The 18,020-nt window shown below is 40.9% G+C and overlaps 2 protein-coding genes across 5 annotated transcripts in view; one reads left to right on the forward strand and one right to left on the reverse strand.

Moving 5' to 3' along the window:
* Positions 1-6,636, forward strand: part of LOC110508915 (dipeptidyl peptidase 9) — a 21,042-nt gene extending 14,406 nt beyond the window's left edge. For all 4 annotated transcript variants that reach the window (XM_036967139.1, XM_036967136.1, XM_036967138.1 and 1 more), the window contains 6 exons: positions 2,047-2,192; positions 2,812-2,958; positions 3,706-3,858; positions 4,750-4,892; positions 5,299-5,410; positions 5,738-6,636. In XM_036967139.1, the coding sequence (XP_036823034.1) occupies positions 2,047-2,192; positions 2,812-2,958; positions 3,706-3,858; positions 4,750-4,892; positions 5,299-5,410; positions 5,738-5,830 (794 nt within the window). In that variant the 3' untranslated portion in view covers positions 5,831-6,636. The remainder of the gene's footprint in view (positions 1-2,046; positions 2,193-2,811; positions 2,959-3,705; positions 3,859-4,749; positions 4,893-5,298; positions 5,411-5,737) is intronic.
* A 3,798-nt stretch (positions 6,637-10,434) lies between these two features.
* Positions 10,435-12,262, reverse strand: LOC110508917 (angiopoietin-related protein 4-like). The gene is made up of 2 exons (XM_021589828.2): positions 11,939-12,262; positions 10,435-11,767 (listed from the first exon to the last, which is right to left on the reverse strand). The coding sequence occupies exons 1-2, from the start codon at positions 12,147-12,149 to the stop codon at positions 11,583-11,585; spliced, it is 396 nt and encodes a 131-aa protein (XP_021445503.1). The 5' UTR covers positions 12,150-12,262; the 3' UTR covers positions 10,435-11,582.
* Between the last annotated feature and the right edge of the window lie 5,758 nt (positions 12,263-18,020).

An 18,020-nucleotide genomic window follows, 5' to 3' on the forward strand; every position in this document is an offset into this window, starting at 1 on the left:
GATATATATATAGGTCTATGTAGCCTATATCCTTCAGATATATATATAGGTCTATGTAGCCTATATCCTTCAGATATATATATATATATATATATATAGGTCTATGTAGCCTATATCCTTCAGATATATATATATATATATATATATATATATATATATATATATAGGTCTATGTAGCCTATATCCTTCAGATATATATATATATATATAGGTCTATGTAGCCTATACTGTATATGTATCTTTTTAATACAGTTTTCATTGGACGCGTCTTTATATCCTTCGCTTGTTATGCAAAGAAAAGGGCAAGTTTGTAGTCACTGTTAATATCGACGGTCGCAGAAAAGGCAGATAATACATCTTGATTTTGTGTTTAGCAGAGATCTTCTGTGAATAAATTGATGCTGGGGGGCAAAAAAAGCAGCTAACGGCGTACTTAGCTGTTCTACGAGTGGTCTGAGGCAGTCGCTAAATAACAAGCAGCTAACGGCGTACTTAGCTGTTCTACGAGTGGTCTGAGGCAGTCGCTAAATAACAAGCAGCTACGCTCCTACGACGGTTCTGATGATGAACGTAGCCTTAAGATGCTTTTGGGAATCTGGTCCCTGTTGTGTAAGATCCGTGATTACTTCCGAGGAGGAAATGAGTAAATGAATGCTGCCGTTAAAAACACACAGTAATAACGTATAATGCTCTGATATTAGAGTGCCCTTTACTTAGTCACTTCTCTGAGTTACCCATCCCAACTGACTCACTATTGAATTGCTTTATACGCCAGATATCTAACAACATCAGGTCATCGGTCAGTGTGTTTCATAGTGACTTGCACCATAGGTAAACCGAGCTAAATCCAGAACTTATTAAATAATCACATTGATCTATTTTGGAGTACGATTTTGTACATGTTGCGTAGTTAAGAGATTCGTATTGGCTAAGTGAAAAGTAATGGAAAATGTCAAGGCCGGCTATCTTTTGTATTTTATGAACAAAACGATCAATCTAGAGAGCTAGGTTCACACTCCAACCGTGTTCCTGGAGAGCTACCCTCCTGTAGGTTCACACTCCAACCCTGTTCCTGGAGAGCTACCCTCCTGTAGGTTCACACTCCAACCCTGTTCCTGGAGAGCTACCCTCCTGTAGATATTCACTCCAACCCTGTTCCTGGAGAGCTACCCTCCTGTAGATATTCACTCCAACCCTGTTCCTGGAGAGCTACCCTCCTGTAGATATTCACTCCAACCCTGTTCCTGGAGAGCTACCCTCCTGTAGGTATTCACTCCAAACTTCATGTAGCACACTGGATTCTAATAATTAGCTGGTTGATAAGCTGAATAAGGTCAGTTACATCTGGGGTTAGAGGGAAAACCTACAGGGAGATAGCTCTACAGGAACACTGTTGGAGTGAAAACCTACAGGGCGATGGCTCTACAGGAACACTGTTGGAGTGAAAACCTACAGGGAGATAGCTCTACAGGAACACTGTTGGAGGGAAAACCTACAGGGCGATGGCTCTACAGGAACACTGTTGGAGGGAAAACCTACAGGGAGATAGCTCTACAGGAACACTGTTGGAGTGAAAACCTACAGGGCGATGGCTCTACAGGAACACTGTTGGAGTGAAAACCTACAGGGAGATAGCTCTACAGGAACACTGTTGGAGGGAAAACCTACAGGGCGATGGCTCTACAGGAACACTGTTGGAGGGAAAACCTACAGGGAGATAGCTCTACAGGAACACTGTTGGAGTGAAAACCTACAGGGAGATAGCTCTACAGGAACACTGTTGGAGGGAAAACCTACAGGGCGATGGCTCTACAGGAACACTGTTGGAGTGAAAACCTACAGGGAGATAGCTCTACAGGAACACTGTTGGAGGGAAAACCTACAGGGCGATGGCTCTACAGGAACACTGTTGGAGGGAAAACCTACAGGGAGATAGCTCTACAGGAACACTGTTGGAGGGAAAACCTACAGGGTGATGGCTCTACAGGAACACGGTTGGAGAGCCATAATCTTGTTTTTCTGTGTGTATCTTTGTGTGTACTCCAGGTTGCCCAGGAGACTACAAATCCCCGGAGATCTTTGACTTCCCGGGAAAGTCAGGCTTCCAGCTCTATGGAATGGTGTACAAGCCTCACAACCTTCAGCCTGGCAGGAAGCATCCCACAGTCCTCTTTGTCTACGGTGGCCCGCAGGTTTGTGGCTTCTCTCAGACATTAAAATTTTGTTATTTGATCAGGAATTCCTTATAGAAATCCAATCAGATCTGTGAGCACCGAAGGGGTAGGAACTAAGGGGAAGGAGTCTGGGTTTTGTCTTGAAGGGATACAGCATTTGTCAAAATTGACTTTTCATCGCAGGTTAGGAGAACTTATGCTGCAGGTTATGATAATTAAAGTAGTAAGTTAAGAGCATTAGGTTAAGGTCAGGAAAAGGGTTAGGGTTAGCTAAAATGTAGACATTGCCAGGGGCTGAAATGGAATTGGTCCTGTATGACCTGTTTGTAACTAGCAATCATAGCCAATACTTTCCCTAGAAATAGCCATACCAAGTTCTGTCACCTTGTTGTTTTTCACGTACAGTAGCAAGATGTGTACAATGCTGAAGTCCTGTAGTCTCTATAGGGCTGACCCAAACCGTATGGTGATGTCTAATATATATATATATATAATTTATTTTAAATGATCCTTTCCAGGATTGTTCCAACAACTGTGGTATATGCGTAATCAGGCTAGGCTAGGCTCGGGCTAGGCTAGGCTCTGCCAAGGCTAGGCTCGGCTCAGTGGTGTGAAAAGGGTATGTGTGTGCCCACAGGTCCAGTTGGTGAATAACACCTTCAAGGGGATAAAGTACCTGCGTCTCAACACCCTGGCCTCTCTGGGATACGCTGTGGTGGTCATCGACGGGAGAGGCTCCTGTCAGAGAGGCCTGAAGTTTGAAGGGGCTCTGAAAAACAAAATGGTAGGATTGGTCGAAAGCCAACCCATATCTTGCTTTTTTAATTTTTCTAAATGGTTCCAATCCAAATAGTTCCATATTGTTGTGTACAAGCAGTTTCACCATTCAGGATTACAGCTTTAATGCAACAAACGTTTATGATATTACAGCAACAAGAAAGTTAGTGTAAACAACCATCGGATGTCATCGCACGCATGATAAAGAGCACAATATGTACTGGCATTTAAAAAATGTACCCTGCTGCACCACGCTCTTCAGCTCAGCAACAAAAACAATAACGGTGGTCGGGCGGCCAGGGGCGTCGTGTCCCCATGCTGCGGATTCAATCTTTAAGGTACCCGTGTTCTACTGTAGACGCAGACATGGCAAATTGTACTGTGCCAACAAAGGCTGTTCTCGCTGTGCAGGTTCATTAAATCACATTGGATCACCATATACCGTGTGCAAGCACCCTTATTCCTGTTAATAATACCTTCTGGTATTTATTAATGGAACAGCACCTGTGTGACTCTCTCATGCATCTTTCATCTAGTCCAGGTGTTCTTGAACTTTTTCAGCTTGAGACCCAAATGAGAAATTGATTGTCCTCCCGTGACCCAAATGAAGAAGAAAATGTGTGATTAAAGATGTATTCTCATAAAAATGTGAATTTTACCCATCTGGGTGTGTCACTGTGACTAATGCCCTCCTCTCTCTGTGTTACCAGGGGCAGGTGGAGACTAATGCCCTCCTCTCTCTCTGTGTTACCAGGGCCAGGTGGAGATTGAAGACCAGGTGGAGGGGCTGCAGTACGTGTCAGAGAGGTTCAACTTTGTGGACCTGAGTCGCGTGGCCATCCACGGCTGGTCCTACGGAGGCTTCCTCTCCCTCATGGGCATCATCCAGAGACCCAACGTCTTCAAGGTCAGAGGAACTACACTAAAATACACAATTTCAATCCCAAATCACTTGAAGATCTGAGTAGATTCGATACCACATTGCCCTCTGATTGGCTAGGGGAGATTTTCCCATATTGCTTAGACCTATTTAAACATTTCAGATCTCCAGGAGTGGGTAGGGATCTGAAGAGACTTCATTGGACTAGAACCATCTTGGCTTGCGTTTTATTCTAGAAAGTGTAATCACATCTCATTTACAATGCAGATTAGACTGAATGTAGTTGATTATAGATTGGCCTATTGGTGAGTATAGCTTTGATTTATTTGAAGCTCATCAGATATGACATTCTGTATGGATGTAGTTTTCCCATTAGGCCTCATGGTGTTGATGTTGGGTCACACGTCATTCCACACTGCAGTTCTCATAGTGCCTGTCCTTAGTTGTACTGCTCTACAAAGCACACTGGCAAAGGTCAACAAATGGTTTAAAAAAAATACAATCTATGGAGCATTTTAGGGTTATGTGTCATGCTCAAGGGCACGTGAGGTACCAGGGGGCGTATTCAGTATGTATAGTACTGCTCGACAGAAATAGGGCTTCATTGAACCATTAAATAGCAGACGTTTAGACATGCCACACAATCAATGTATGCCACCACCCTGCTATACTGAACAAATTCCCACAGGCATCCATCTTCTGAAAAGCAGTTTGACCTGTCATGTTGCGCTAAAATGTAGAAAATGAGCACCTGCTGAAGTGTGATTTGTACAATGCATCTTAAATGTCTTAATTGTCTGTCCCAGTGGAGGCTGGTGGAGGGAGAAATAGCAGGACAGGCTTATTTTAATGCTATCCTTACTGAAAAAATAAATAACCCCCCCCCCCAAAAAAAATAGCAATGTTGTTCCTTTTCAGGTGGCCATAGCGGGCGCTCCCGTGACGGTGTGGATGGCGTACGACACGGGTTACACAGAGCGTTACATGGATACACCTGATAACAACCAACAGGGCTACGAGGAGGGCTCCGTGGCGCTGCATGTGGACAAGCTGCCCAGCGAGTCAGTCCCATACTGTTTACCGCACTCTATACACTTGAACCAATCTAAGAAATAAGAATGGCCAACTTCTATATTTATATATTGTACTGTAGATGACGGTAACAATGTTGTGGTCAGTTCTATTCCATTTTATTGATCATTGTTGAATAAAAACAGGCATTGGTTTTGAGCAACAAAAATACTACTTATTTGTATTTTGGATGTTTCTCAGCTCAAATTTCAAGGACAGATGGAACATTATTGAGTTTCACCATAAACATTTCTATATGTATAATAAATAAACAGGATATGCGTACTGTAGTGTAGTATTTAAAAAAAAGGGGACGAATATGAAAATTGAACCTGTTTTATTTTCATGTGGTTTCTATGTCTGTTTCCGTCCCTTTGAAAACCCCTCTCCACCCAGGCCAAACCGCTTGCTGATTTTACACGGATTCCTTGATGAGAATGTTCACTTTTTCCACACCAACTTCCTGGTGTCACAAATAATCCGCGCTGGAAAGCCATATCAGCTACAGGCTAGTATATTTATGTGTTGTTGACATTTCTAAATCTGTGTTGAAGGCATGTTATGGGTAACAATGTCCCATCTATTGATATACGGTTCCCTAACATAGACATTGTTGTACAATTAGAGAGAAGCACTGCTACAGTCTGTCCCATGTGGTGTCAGTGGGACCCAGAAGGGGGCTGCTATCTTAGCCAAGACTTTAATGGACAACTCTTTCATTTGAATGGGTTTCAGGGAATATTGTTTTCAGAAAATTGCAAATTGTAGTCACATGTACCATATAGTGTATACTGAAGCAGGAATTAGTGGTTGATTTTCCTCTGTTGTTTTGCAGGTCTACCCCAATGAGCGACACAGTATTCGCTGCCCTGAGTCAGGAGAACACTATGAGATCATGCTGCTGCACTTTCTACAACAATACCTCTGAATGTCACCCCATTCTGAAACCAACTGTATACCTCCCCGAAACCTCCTCAACCCAGGCATAAAGACCTCTGCAGCCACTCCCAACTACTCCCAACTTTACCATGAACTGGTGATCTCACTCAATTATACCTCCACCTGTCTCGGTTGCTCTCTCTGTCTCTCTGTCTCTCTGTCCTATTCTTCCGTTCTCTCGTCCCTGCGCCTAAGGAGATCCAAGGCAGGGTTGTGAAGTATCACCTCAGACCGTGGAGGGAAAGGGGATATACATTATCTGGAGGCTGTCACAATCCCTCTCTAGTTGTCTTCCCTTTCTCTGGATTGTTTTGCCAAATGTTTTTCTTTTTCCTCCATTTTATTCACTCAAGTCAGTGGTAGGATTGGGGTTCCTCGAAAACTAAATGGAATCTATACACACACACACACACACACACAGCATATTGGAGTTGGTGTAATGGCTAGAGGAAGAAACCCTGCCTTTACTTGCATCCATTAACTATTTTAAGTGTGTATTGTTAAAAAAAAGAAAATATTTTTATGGATTCTTATTCTTTTATAATGAGTGTCAAATGAAGCCGCTCATTGACATAATACAGTCATTTTCTCTCCTCACATTGCAGTGCTCACGGTGTCGACTTGCCTTCTGAAGACATACCATGTATGCCAAAGTACTTCTTGACTTGATCGTGCTGGTATTTCCTTTTTTACGGCAATTACGATACAAGTACGAGCAGCCAAGTCTTAAACAGCTTTGTACCACCTGAATAAAATGTATACGTGATGATGAAGAATAAATACATGTATGATGATGATCTCTTTAATTGTATAATTTATCACAGATTAACACGAACAAGGATGAATGGATTTATGCATATATGGATGGATAGACCATAATGATGAACCAAGATGGTGAGACTGTTTCAATGTCTCATTGTACATGATGTACAAGATAAGTGTCATGGTCAACTACAATGTGATTCATATGTTAACACAGGGAATATCCTATGTGTGCAATCTCAGGTCTAGTAATCTTTCAATGTGAATTGATATTTCTCTATGACCCTCCTGGTTCTTTGGAGATGGGGAGACATCTCATGTCCCTTTTGACCAATCAGATCTTTTCACATCAGCTCTTTTTCAAAGCTGATCTGACCAATTTGTGAAGGAAAAAAAGATCAGAATTGGGCTACCTGTCTAAACGAGGCCTCAGTTCCTCTAATCATTGAGTCCTCCAGCAGGTGCAGAGGGTTGATATGCTATCCACCATAGAATTTAATAGGGTCTCTATGCCAGAGCCATATGTTACAATATGATGTCAATACATTGCTCTGCTCTATGCTATCCACCTTCCCTTTGGGGGAACGGTTGCCATGGATACCAACGATGTGATGCTGCCATTTCATAGAGGACTCGCTGGAAGGGTGCTTGGAAGTGATTGATGTTACCGAGGAGCCTCTGTAGGCTCTGCTGCATGAAGCTTTTAGTAGCCATTTTGAGCACATGTTAGTAATGCAGATGGAAACGGGAACTCAACCTTTATTAGTGAAGTTGAATTGTATCATTTTTTTTATATCAAATCAAAGTAACCATTTACCCTTTGGCTACCTTTTTTATTGATAAAAACCACAACATATTTCATTTGACATCCTCTATGAAAAATGCACCTCACCTGTCTTTTCCATGTGTGTGTAGACCCTACAGAAAGTGAATTATGACCCTTCAAAGTCAGCATAATAGTCTGAGTTTCACAGGAAGATAATGAACAATTGGCTCAAATCACACAGGCACCTAGACAGTATGTCATTCGCCCTCAGAACAAGATTGAATAAGGAACACTGAGCATTTGATATAGGTCGATCACAAACAGTAGGACATTGGATGTTCCTTCCTGTCCCTCACTCTCTCTGAAGGTGTTCTAAAACACATTAGCAGTAAGCCTGACCAGATTTCTTGGTGTGAGTAATTGAAGCTGGACCCCAGCTCGCTGTAAGATGACTTAACTTCTAATTTTGGGGAATATGAGAGGTGCACGGTGCCTCCAAGTAACTGCTGCTTTAAAACATGGCTCAGTCTCAACCCTGGCCTGCCTAGGGAGATTTTGCATCCCTCAGGTATTCCTGGAAAGTGAATTGGTGAAATATTATGTTTTGTCGCTGTGGTGGAAAAATGGGGAATGCAAATCAAGAGCCAGGGCGTGTCATTACTTTTCACCATGATGGATTGGCTTCAGTACTGAAGGCTTGATAACATGAAAACATATATAACTTGGTAATATGCAAATCATTGAAATGGGGACAAATGGCACACATTGATTTGATAATCATGTTCGAACTCAGTTGTATGAGCAAATTTCCGGTCAATACAATTAAATGGAAGAACCTTTACTCAGCCATACTATACGACATCAAACAGAAACAGTGGCTTCAGAAAGTATTCATACCCCTTGACTTATATCAACAAAATTATGTTACAGCCTGAATTCAAAATATATATATATTTTTAAGTATAATTCTCACACATCTACACATTAAAAATATGTTCTGTGTTCTAGAAAGACCTAGCAAAGTTGCAGCTGGTTCAAAACAAAGCAGAAGGCCTTGCCCTGAACTGCACACACAGAACTAACATCAACAACATGAATGATAGTCTTTCATCAAATCAAATTGTATTGGTCGCATACACGTATTTAGTAGATGTTATTGTGGGTGTAGTGAAATGCTTGTGTTCCCAGCTCCAACAGTGCAGTAATATCTAACAATACACAACAATACACACACATCTAAAAAGTAAAAGAATGTTAATAGTCCGGGTGGCCATTTGATTAATTGTTCAGCAGTCTTATGGCTTGGGGGTAAAAGCTGTTAAGGAGCCTTTCGGACCTAGACTTGATGCTCCGGTACCGCTTGCCGTGTGGTAGCAGAGGGAACAGTCCAGGACTTGGGTGACTGGACTCTTTGACAATTTGTTGGGCCTTCCTCTGACACCGCCTAGTATATAGGTCCTGGATGGCAGGAAGCTTGGCCCCAGTGTGTGTGTATATATATATATGTGTGTGAGTGATGGGATGTATAGACAATATGGACAGTATATGAATAGAATATGTAGTATATATGAAGAATAGTATATGTACAGCAATAGTTAAATTGGATAGGCCTTGACTAGAATACAGTATATACATGTGAAGTGGGTAAAACAGTATGTAAACGTAATTTAAAGTGACCAGTGTTCCATTATTAAAGTGACCAGTGTTCCATTATTAAAGTGACCAGTGTTCCATTATTAAAGTGACCAGTGTTCCATTATTAAAGTGACCAGTGTTCCATTATTAAAGTGACCAGTGTTCCATTATTAAAGTGACCAGTGTTCCATTATTAAAGTGACCAGTGTTCCATTATTAAAGTGACCAGTGTTCCATTATTATAGTGACTAGTGTTCCATTATTAAAGTGACCAGTGTTCCATTATTAAAGTGACCAGTGTTCCATTACTAAAGTGACCAGTGTTCCATTATTAAAGTGACCAGTGTTCCATTATTAAAGTGACCAGTGTTCCATTATTAAAGTGACCAGTGTTCCATTATTAAAGTGACCAGTGTTCCATTATTAAAGTGACCAGTGTTCCATTATTAAAGTGACCAGTGTTCCATTATTAAAGTGACCAGTGTTCCATTATTAAAGTGACCAGTGTTCCATTATTAAAGTGACCAGTGTTCCATGACTACGTACATAGGGCAGCAGCCACTAAGGTTCATGGAAGAGTACACGGGTGGTAACCGTCTAGTGACAGTGACTAAAGTAGTGGGTGGAGGCCGGCTAGTGGTGACTATTTAACTGTCTGTTGGCCTTGAGATAGAAACTGTTTTTCAGTCTCTTGGTCCCAGCTTTGATGCACCTGCACTGACCTCGCCTCCTGCATGGTAGCAGGGTGAACAGGTCGTGGCTCAGGTAGCTGAGGTCCTTGATGATCTTCTTGGACTTCCTGTGACACCAGGTGCTGTAGATGTTCCGGATGGCAGGCAGTGGGCTCTGACCACTTCTCTTCTAGTCTTTTAATGAAACGTGTGTGTTGAAAAGGCCTAACCACTTGTATAATCTATTTGCATACACTTCAAACAGACACACGGTGCATTCAGAAAGTATTCAGACCCCTTGACTTTTTCTACATTTTGTTACGGTACAGCCTTATTCTAAAAAGGATTCAATTACATTTTTTCCTCATCAATCTACACACAATATCCCATAATGACAAAGTGAAAATAGTTTTTTTTCCAAAAAAGTCTATCAATCAAATTAATAATTGATATGTGGGATTCACGTCTCCATCTCAACCAAAAATCTAAGTTAAAGAATAGGACTAAATCAAATCAAACTTTAAAAGCCTTCAAATACAGTTTGATTTGATTTAGTCCTAATCTTTAATTTAGATCTTTGGTTGAGATGGAGATGTGAATCTAACATATCAATTATTAATTTGTAGACAAACTGGAATTAAAGCCAGACTTAGTCAGTGGCAAAAATGGAACTATCCAAGCAGAAGATACATATACTTCAAGTGTTGATATTTGGTTGCTTTCACAAACAAACTCAACTCAGCATTGATGAATTTGCAAATCCTAAATATATGAGTGATATAGTATAGTCACATTTCATTTACTCGGTTAAACCTACCCTTTGGAATGACTTCGATGGTAACAGTGAATCTATTTCATTTTTAAGTGGAAATTTTAACAGTCATTCTCACAATAGCACATTGGTTATAGTCAGTGAGAAATATCATAGCTAGGCAGGGCTTGGTTAAAACCCTGGGTGGGAGACTAAAGGGTAGCTATAGATCAATCATCCAGTAGGAGGTGCTGTCCAGCCTATAGTTTTTATTTTGGATTAGTGGATAAGGTTTGGCTTGGTTTAAATTTGGTTACCGTGAAAAGATAATACTGTCGTTGAAATTTCACCCTCAAAACAACAGTTGATGACTTTTCAAATCCAATGTATTTTCCACGTAGATTCCACGTCACAATACGTTGAGAACTAAGTTGAAACAAAAGTTGATTAAACCAGTTTGTGTCCACTGGGATGTTAATTTTACTGTTTTTGAGTTGAATACTATGTTCATTTGACAGTTTTTTTTCTTCGAGTTGGCTGCTATGTTTATTTGAATGTTACTCCATTTTGACCTTTGACCTACTTCTGAATTGTTTCTCTCGCTGCATCAGTGTGTTTAATAAGAGATCAGACAGCGGAAGTATTTTTCTTTAAATGATTTCTATTGGCTGGTTCGAGCCAACGAGGGCAGTATTCAACCTCTGGGAGAGCTCTAACCATTCAGAAACCTCCGTCAGATGGGTCTTACCATGTGGAAAATGCTTGGTTTCTTGCAACACAAAACATGTTTGAACTCACCTCATTCTGTTCCATTCATTAGTCCCAAGGCTGAGCGTTGCTTTAAACAGTGATTAAGAGTGAGCTCATGCCACAGCTTTGGTGAAACACTCTTGCTAACTTTCCACTGCTAGATTCACATGTTCATGTACTTCTTAACTTTTTAAACATGGTTTGGTTTTGTCTCTAGCTGAGAGACTCTAAGACTTTTGAAAAGTATGAGTTATTTAGTTTTTTAAAATGGCCTTGTCTTTGTTGGAAGTCTCACTGGGTGAAGCCAGGACTGACTGGGTAGCTTACCCAAGTCATCGGCTAACCACCTCTAACAGTGTTTCAGTTCAAGAGGAGAAAATTTGTCAGAATACTGAGCGTCTTTCCTCTATGACTTGTTCTCGATCACAGCGGGGGCGATCATCATGACGGTGGTCTTCAGGGGATAGTAGTGGCCACGCCAGGTCTTCCAGAAGACCCCCTGCTTCCTCTGATGCCTATGCTTGGGAGGAGGGCTCATGAAGTAGTGGCTGTTCAGGTTGGAACGTCCACAGTTGCTGAACCACCAGCCACCTGGAGAAAGAGCGCAAACATCTGGTTAGATTGGCATTGCTGCTACATTCCCAATTTGAGTCATAGAGAGATTAACCTTAGACTAAATAAATCTTAAATCTTGGACTAAATAAATCTTAGATAGAATTCAGCAAAATAGTAACTTTGAACTTTGAAAAAGAGGAGACGTACCAGAGAGGTGTTTGGCACAGCTGATGTCATTGTTCTGGTCATTGTCTTGGCTGTGGATGGAGAAGTGCAGTCCGGAGGCCTCAGTGGCCAGGGTGCCCTCCAGGCTGCTGTTCGAGGTCTCTTGGATGTGGAGGTCATAGTGGCTCTCCTCCCCGCTCAGACGGATGGGGTACTGGATGGTCTCAGAATCACCCCTCCAGTCGGAGAACATGACGTTGAGGATGTAGTCTGCATCTTTGGCCACAGCGCGTATCTTCTCAAGACCAAGCCAGAACTCACCTAGAGAGAGAGAGATCAAAATGAAGACAAAATCACAACACGGTTCACAAACTCTTTTGTCCAGACTCCGTACCTCAGATAGTCAGTATCAGTACACGTCATCAAGGTCTGTGGCCTTTCCCCTTCGCTGGCACAAATATCCTATTTATAAATGACTCATTCAACTAGAACAAGAGCCTCCAGTTTCATATCTCCAAAGCCTAGAACTTCAAACTGTTATGTCGAACAGCAGCCAACATAGAACTTGTTTGTGAGCTATGGGGCAAAAGTCCTCTCTGCCTCTGACAACTCCACTTGTTTTCTACTGAGGGAATTCACACCTGTGTGTATGGAAGTGGGGGTTTGGCGGGTCCAAGCAGAAGTAGTCAAATATGACTGTTTTTATAATATTGTTCTGTAGGGACATAATTGCATAACCTGTTTACCTTAATAACTAGGTCAGATGTTCAGGAATCAGGATACATCTAGTTTCCCTATCTGGGTTCCCTATCATTGGCTTCTTCATTGTAGCTGGTTAATTCTGCAACTACGGGACCTTCGATGTCCTCAGGGTCAATTTTGGGTACTTTATTAAAAAAAACATGTTTTTATTTTTTATATGTTAAGTTCACACTACATTCACCCCATATTTTTGTTCAACACCTCTCTATCAAGTATTTTAACTACCTTTCAGATTTTATACCTCAATTTCACTGTTTTGCCCTTGTCCCTGACTCAGACTTATGAGCTTCTACTTCTTCTATGAGAAAACATAATTACACATTATGTAATGTGTAATGTAATGTCTTTCCTAGAGAAAGAGTCAATTAAATACAATCTATATCAATTTTTATTGTGAGTATGCCCTTTATATTGCTATTTACACAAAATATATCTGTCCTTTGGTAGTGGTGTCATTTCCACCACTGAGGGCACATTTTATTGTTAGTCATTTCCAAACAGGCTACAATTTCTTTAATTTGTAGTATAATTTTGATTTTTAAAATATATTTGATGTGTTTAGTGTAAACCACATGCTAGATGTAATACTGGCCAAAGCATTCTAAGCAGTCTGTCATTTTTCACCAAAAACAGCAGAAGCGTCATTTCCACCACAGTCATTTCCATCACAAACTTAACTGTGATGGAAATGACAGAACGTGGTGGAAATGACAAAAATCCATTATGTTATTACTTTTTACTTAGTTTTTTTTTTTAATTTAGGTTTATTTAATCATGTAAATGACTTGAATCTAGAAAATGCTCCAAGGTGTGCACAATTGGAAAACAGAAGTAGTATTTCTCTTTGTTTTTAGAAGATGCCACATAAAACATCACAAAATAAATAATGATCCTACACGATACCAGGAACATCTGCAAAAAGACAGAGAGATACTGGAAGAAAAAAAGAGAAGAGAGAAGTGATATCTCAGTGACACCACCTCAGTCATAAGTGACACCAACGCCAAAGAACTTGAGAAGGGTTTGTTGTTTCAAAATGTCCTCATTGCAGAGTTAAAACAAAAGTATTAAAAAATGCACAGTGCCAAGGACAAACAAGTGGCTTCAAAAATGCTCAGAGGAAACATCCTGAGAAAGTACGGCCTGGCCAAAGCTGCAAACAGAGAATTTGGATTTTCAGTAAAATCATGGAGGGAAAATGAAAACAGGATAACTAGTCTTCAATACTCCAGGAAAAAGCAGTGTAACATAATTAGCGCAGACACAGAAGAGAAAATCACTAGATTCTATGAACGTGATGTCAACAGTAGAGCAACAACAGGGGAAAAGGACACACTAATGAGGAATAAGAAAAAAAAGCAGAAGCGCTTGTTGAATGGCAAAATTCAGAACCTTTATCAGGATTTTAAGAGGGAATATTCAGAACCTTTATCAGGATTTTAAGAGGGAATATTCAGAACCTTTATCAGGATTTTAAGAGGGAATATTCAGAACCTTTATCAGGATTTTAAGAGGGAATATTCAGAACCTTTATCAGGATTTTAAGAGGGAATATTCAGAACCTTTATCAGGATTTTAAGAGGGAATATTCAGAACCTTTATCAGGATTTTAAGAGGGAATATTCAGAACCTTTATCAGGATTTTAAGAGGGAATATTCAGAACCTTTATCAGGATTTTAAGAGGGAATATTCAGAACCTTTATCAGGATTTTAAGAGGGAATATTCAGAACCTTTATCAGGATTTTAAGAGGGAATATTCAGAACCTTTATCAGGATTTTAAGAGGGAATATTCAGAGATTAAAAAGTCCTACTATGAATTATTTTAAAGACATATTTTTGGGTTGCCAAGCCAACAGTCCAGGATAGGGACACATGCCTCTGCAAAACCCACGCCAACCTCCAGTTCATGGTGGACAAACTACAGAATCACAAAGTGATCAGCTGCAACAACAATGACAACCTTATTGAGTCTTTGTGCTGTGAGAACCTGAAGAAAGAGTGCATGTAGACAGAGTTCTCCCTTTGCCAAGCCAAAAAGCATAAACATCTGACTTTGATGCTGGTGAGCAGACATTGTGGTTTGAGTGGAAAAACTAAGCTGAAGGGAGAGAGAAGGAAAAACAAAGAGGGAAACATGGAGAAGTTCACTGTACATTTGACAGTAAAAGAAAAGGTGTGTGGCACACTGCATATTCTACTGGAGGACTTCTCCAAAGGATTGAAAGAGAAGTTGGGGAAACACATGTACAACATTCCACACCAATACTCCAAACTGAGAGAATTAAAAGCGAATCTGCAGAAAGAGGAGATCATCGTGCATAATGACTTTGCATAGAACTCAGGGGCGCAACTTTCACTGGGGACGGGGGGGACATGTCCCCCTCACATTCTGAAATTGTATTTTAGTCCCCTCCAGTTTTATAATTTGAATGTGATACAAAATGAGGCAACGGTGTGCTTTAGCACAATGCAGACACCTCCTAGCGGTCGGGTAGGCTGTTTAGAATGTTTATCCGACTGGATAAAACAAATTATAATATTTATTTCCCCCCCACTTCTTAAACCAAAGTTGTGCCACTGAGAAAACTACCTGTGTAAATACTCCAGTGAAATCCAGGCAGTTCACTTTAGTGATTCTCACATGCAGGTGACCCTCCACACCTGTGTTGGACATACCACAAATGATACCGTTTCACTTTGCTCACTGAGCTCTTCTATGCAAATGACTCCTCTGCAATCTGGGCTCATCTCTAAAAAACACTGGCCTACTTCCTTGAGCTCTGGACAATTTTGGAATCTTACTTTTTCTTAAATTAATTAAATGTTCTACAATGGTTGTTGTTCAAAATGTTTGCAATAAAATATTTTTTCATTTTACATAGATGTCATTTCCACCACACCCATATTTTTTAGGTAAATTAGTATATTATGTATAATTTACATTGATTGATTTGTTTTGCATAGGGAAATCATATGGTTGTTATCATAATCTCACAAAAAGGTTGGGTGGAAATATCTTATTTTTTTATGATAAATAAAAAATTCAGCTATCACAAAGGCAAGTTTATACATTCAGGCGTTGTGTTGAATTATTCATTTTAGGAAAATCTTAAAAAGCACTTAAAATAATATTCAATGCAAGTTAATGTACAAATGTATAAGAAATGTGTTATAAAATAATTGTATGATCATTTCATTTTCAACAACAATGGATGTTTAATGATGTGATGGAAATTACATTTGTCTATGGCTGTCTGAGAAAAATGACGAAAATATATAATTCCTGAATAGTACCCATCGCATCCATTATCAGATATTATTTCTAGACAAATCAAAGACGATTATAATACTGGTAAAATAGTGTTTCAATACATTTTAATTTCTGAAAGCTTGCCGGGCCAAAGTGCCCGAAGTTGCAGAATCACCCAGCTCTCCAGGTCTGTGAATGCTGAATGTTTGCAAATAAAGGGGCCTTATTGTGAAATGGGTTTATCAGTAGTTGTAAACCTAAGAAAGATAAAGAGTTAATCTTGTGCCCTAGTCTGACCTGCCCAGAACAAAAGAGAGCTCCTTGCTTAGTAGTAAACATGACCTTTCCCCCAGTTCCCAAGCAGACTTCCCCCTCAGCTGCCTGGTCTACTGATTACATGTGCCTCTCCTCAAATTCCACTACCCCCTCCACTCCTGCCTTCACGTTTTCTCTCCCCTCCTCCTCCCCTCCTGTTTGACATACCTCCCACACGTGCAAAGCAGCCAGTCAGTGACGTAGGAATGCATGGCCACTGCATGCACAAGGAATGCTCAGAGAGTACCATAGGGACAGCAGGCTCATTAAAAAAACACATGTAAAATAGCTGTTTACACATGTGGAGCTTCAATTTCACACATGAAACCATATTTTCACATTTATTAAAGAATAATACGTGTTCACCTCACGTGAATTGCAGTTCAACATGTAACATTTGAGGTTTCACATGTTATAAATGTTCACATGTGAACATCGGATATGCAATTCCCCATGTGAAAGTGAGATTTTCACGTGAAACTGCAAATGAGATGTTTTTACATGTATTTTTTTCCACGTGAACTTGTAATTCCACATGTGAAAATTTCATTTGTAATTTCCCATATAACAAAACTCCACGTGTGAAAATCTCACTTTCACATTTTGAATTGCAGATTAACATGTGGGGTTGAAATAATGTTATTATCCTCACGTGAAAAAATGTTAACATGTTGCAGTAGAAATGTTTCCAAATGTGGAATTAGGATGACCACAACACTTAAGTGTGCTGTTTCTGACCAACTCTCTCGCTATCTCTCTCAGTACGATCTTCTTGACCCTAATCAGACAGACTTCAAACATCCCAACCCGAGCACTCCGTTCCACTACCTCTGGTCTCTTGGCCCTCCCAACCCTGCGGGGGGGGCGGCTCCCGCTCAGCCCAGTCAAAGCTCTTCCTTGTCCTTGCACCTAAATGGTGGAACAAATTTCCCCAACCTCTTTGAAGAGTACACTGCATGGTATGTACACTATGTACACATGGTAAGTATGTGGACATCCCTTCAAGTTCGTGGATTTGGCTATTTCTGCCACACCCGTTCCTGACAGGTGTATAAAATCAAGCACACAGCCATGCAATCTCAATGGACAAGCATTGGCAGCAGAATGGCCCGAACTGAAGAGCTCAGTGACTTTCAATGTGGCACCATCAAAGAATCCCACCTTTTCAATAAGCCAGTTCATCAAATGTCTGCCCTGCTAGAGCTGCCCCGGTCAACTATAAGTGCTGTTGTGAAGTGTCTAGGAGCAGCAACGGCTTAGCTGCAAAGTGGTAGGCCACACAAGGTCACAGAACGGGACCGCCGATTGCTGAAGCGCGAAGCGCATACAAATTCCCAGAAGAGTGGAGGCTTTTATAGCAGCAAAGGGAGGACCAACACCATATTAATGCCCATGATTTTGGAATGAGATGTTTGACTTTTGGCCATGTAGTGTATATTAAATAACTCTCCTCCTTCTCTGCACCCTCTCAGGGGCTGGGTGTCTCAGGCTCTGCACACTCTTGGATTGGATCCTGCCTGGCAGACCGCTCCTACCAGGTGACGAGGAGAGGATCTGTGTCTGCACCACGTGCTCTCTCTACTTATGTCCCCTAGGGCTCGCTTCTAGGCCCTCTCCTCTTCTCTCTATACACAAAGTCACTCTGCGTCGTCATATCCTCACATGGTCTCTCCTATCACTGCTATACAGATGACACTCAGCTCCTTTTCTCCTTCCTCCCTTCTGACACCCAGTTGGTGACACACATCTCTGCGTGCCTGGCAGACATCTCTGCTTGGATGTCGGCCCACCACC

This window comes from Oncorhynchus mykiss, chromosome 28, assembly GCF_013265735.2.
Source record: "Oncorhynchus mykiss isolate Arlee chromosome 28, USDA_OmykA_1.1, whole genome shotgun sequence".
Lineage (NCBI taxonomy): Eukaryota > Metazoa > Chordata > Actinopteri > Salmoniformes > Salmonidae > Oncorhynchus > Oncorhynchus mykiss.

Coding starts and splice junctions, on each gene's coding strand:
- LOC110508917 (XM_021589828.2), bottom strand. CDS start 12,149: ATGTTCTCCGACTGGAGGGGTGATTCTGAGACCATCCAGTACCCCATC. Junction 11,768..11,938: donor CTGTGCCAAACACCTCTCTG/GTACGTCTCCTC, acceptor CTCTTTCTCCAG/GTGGCTGGTGGTTCAGCAAC.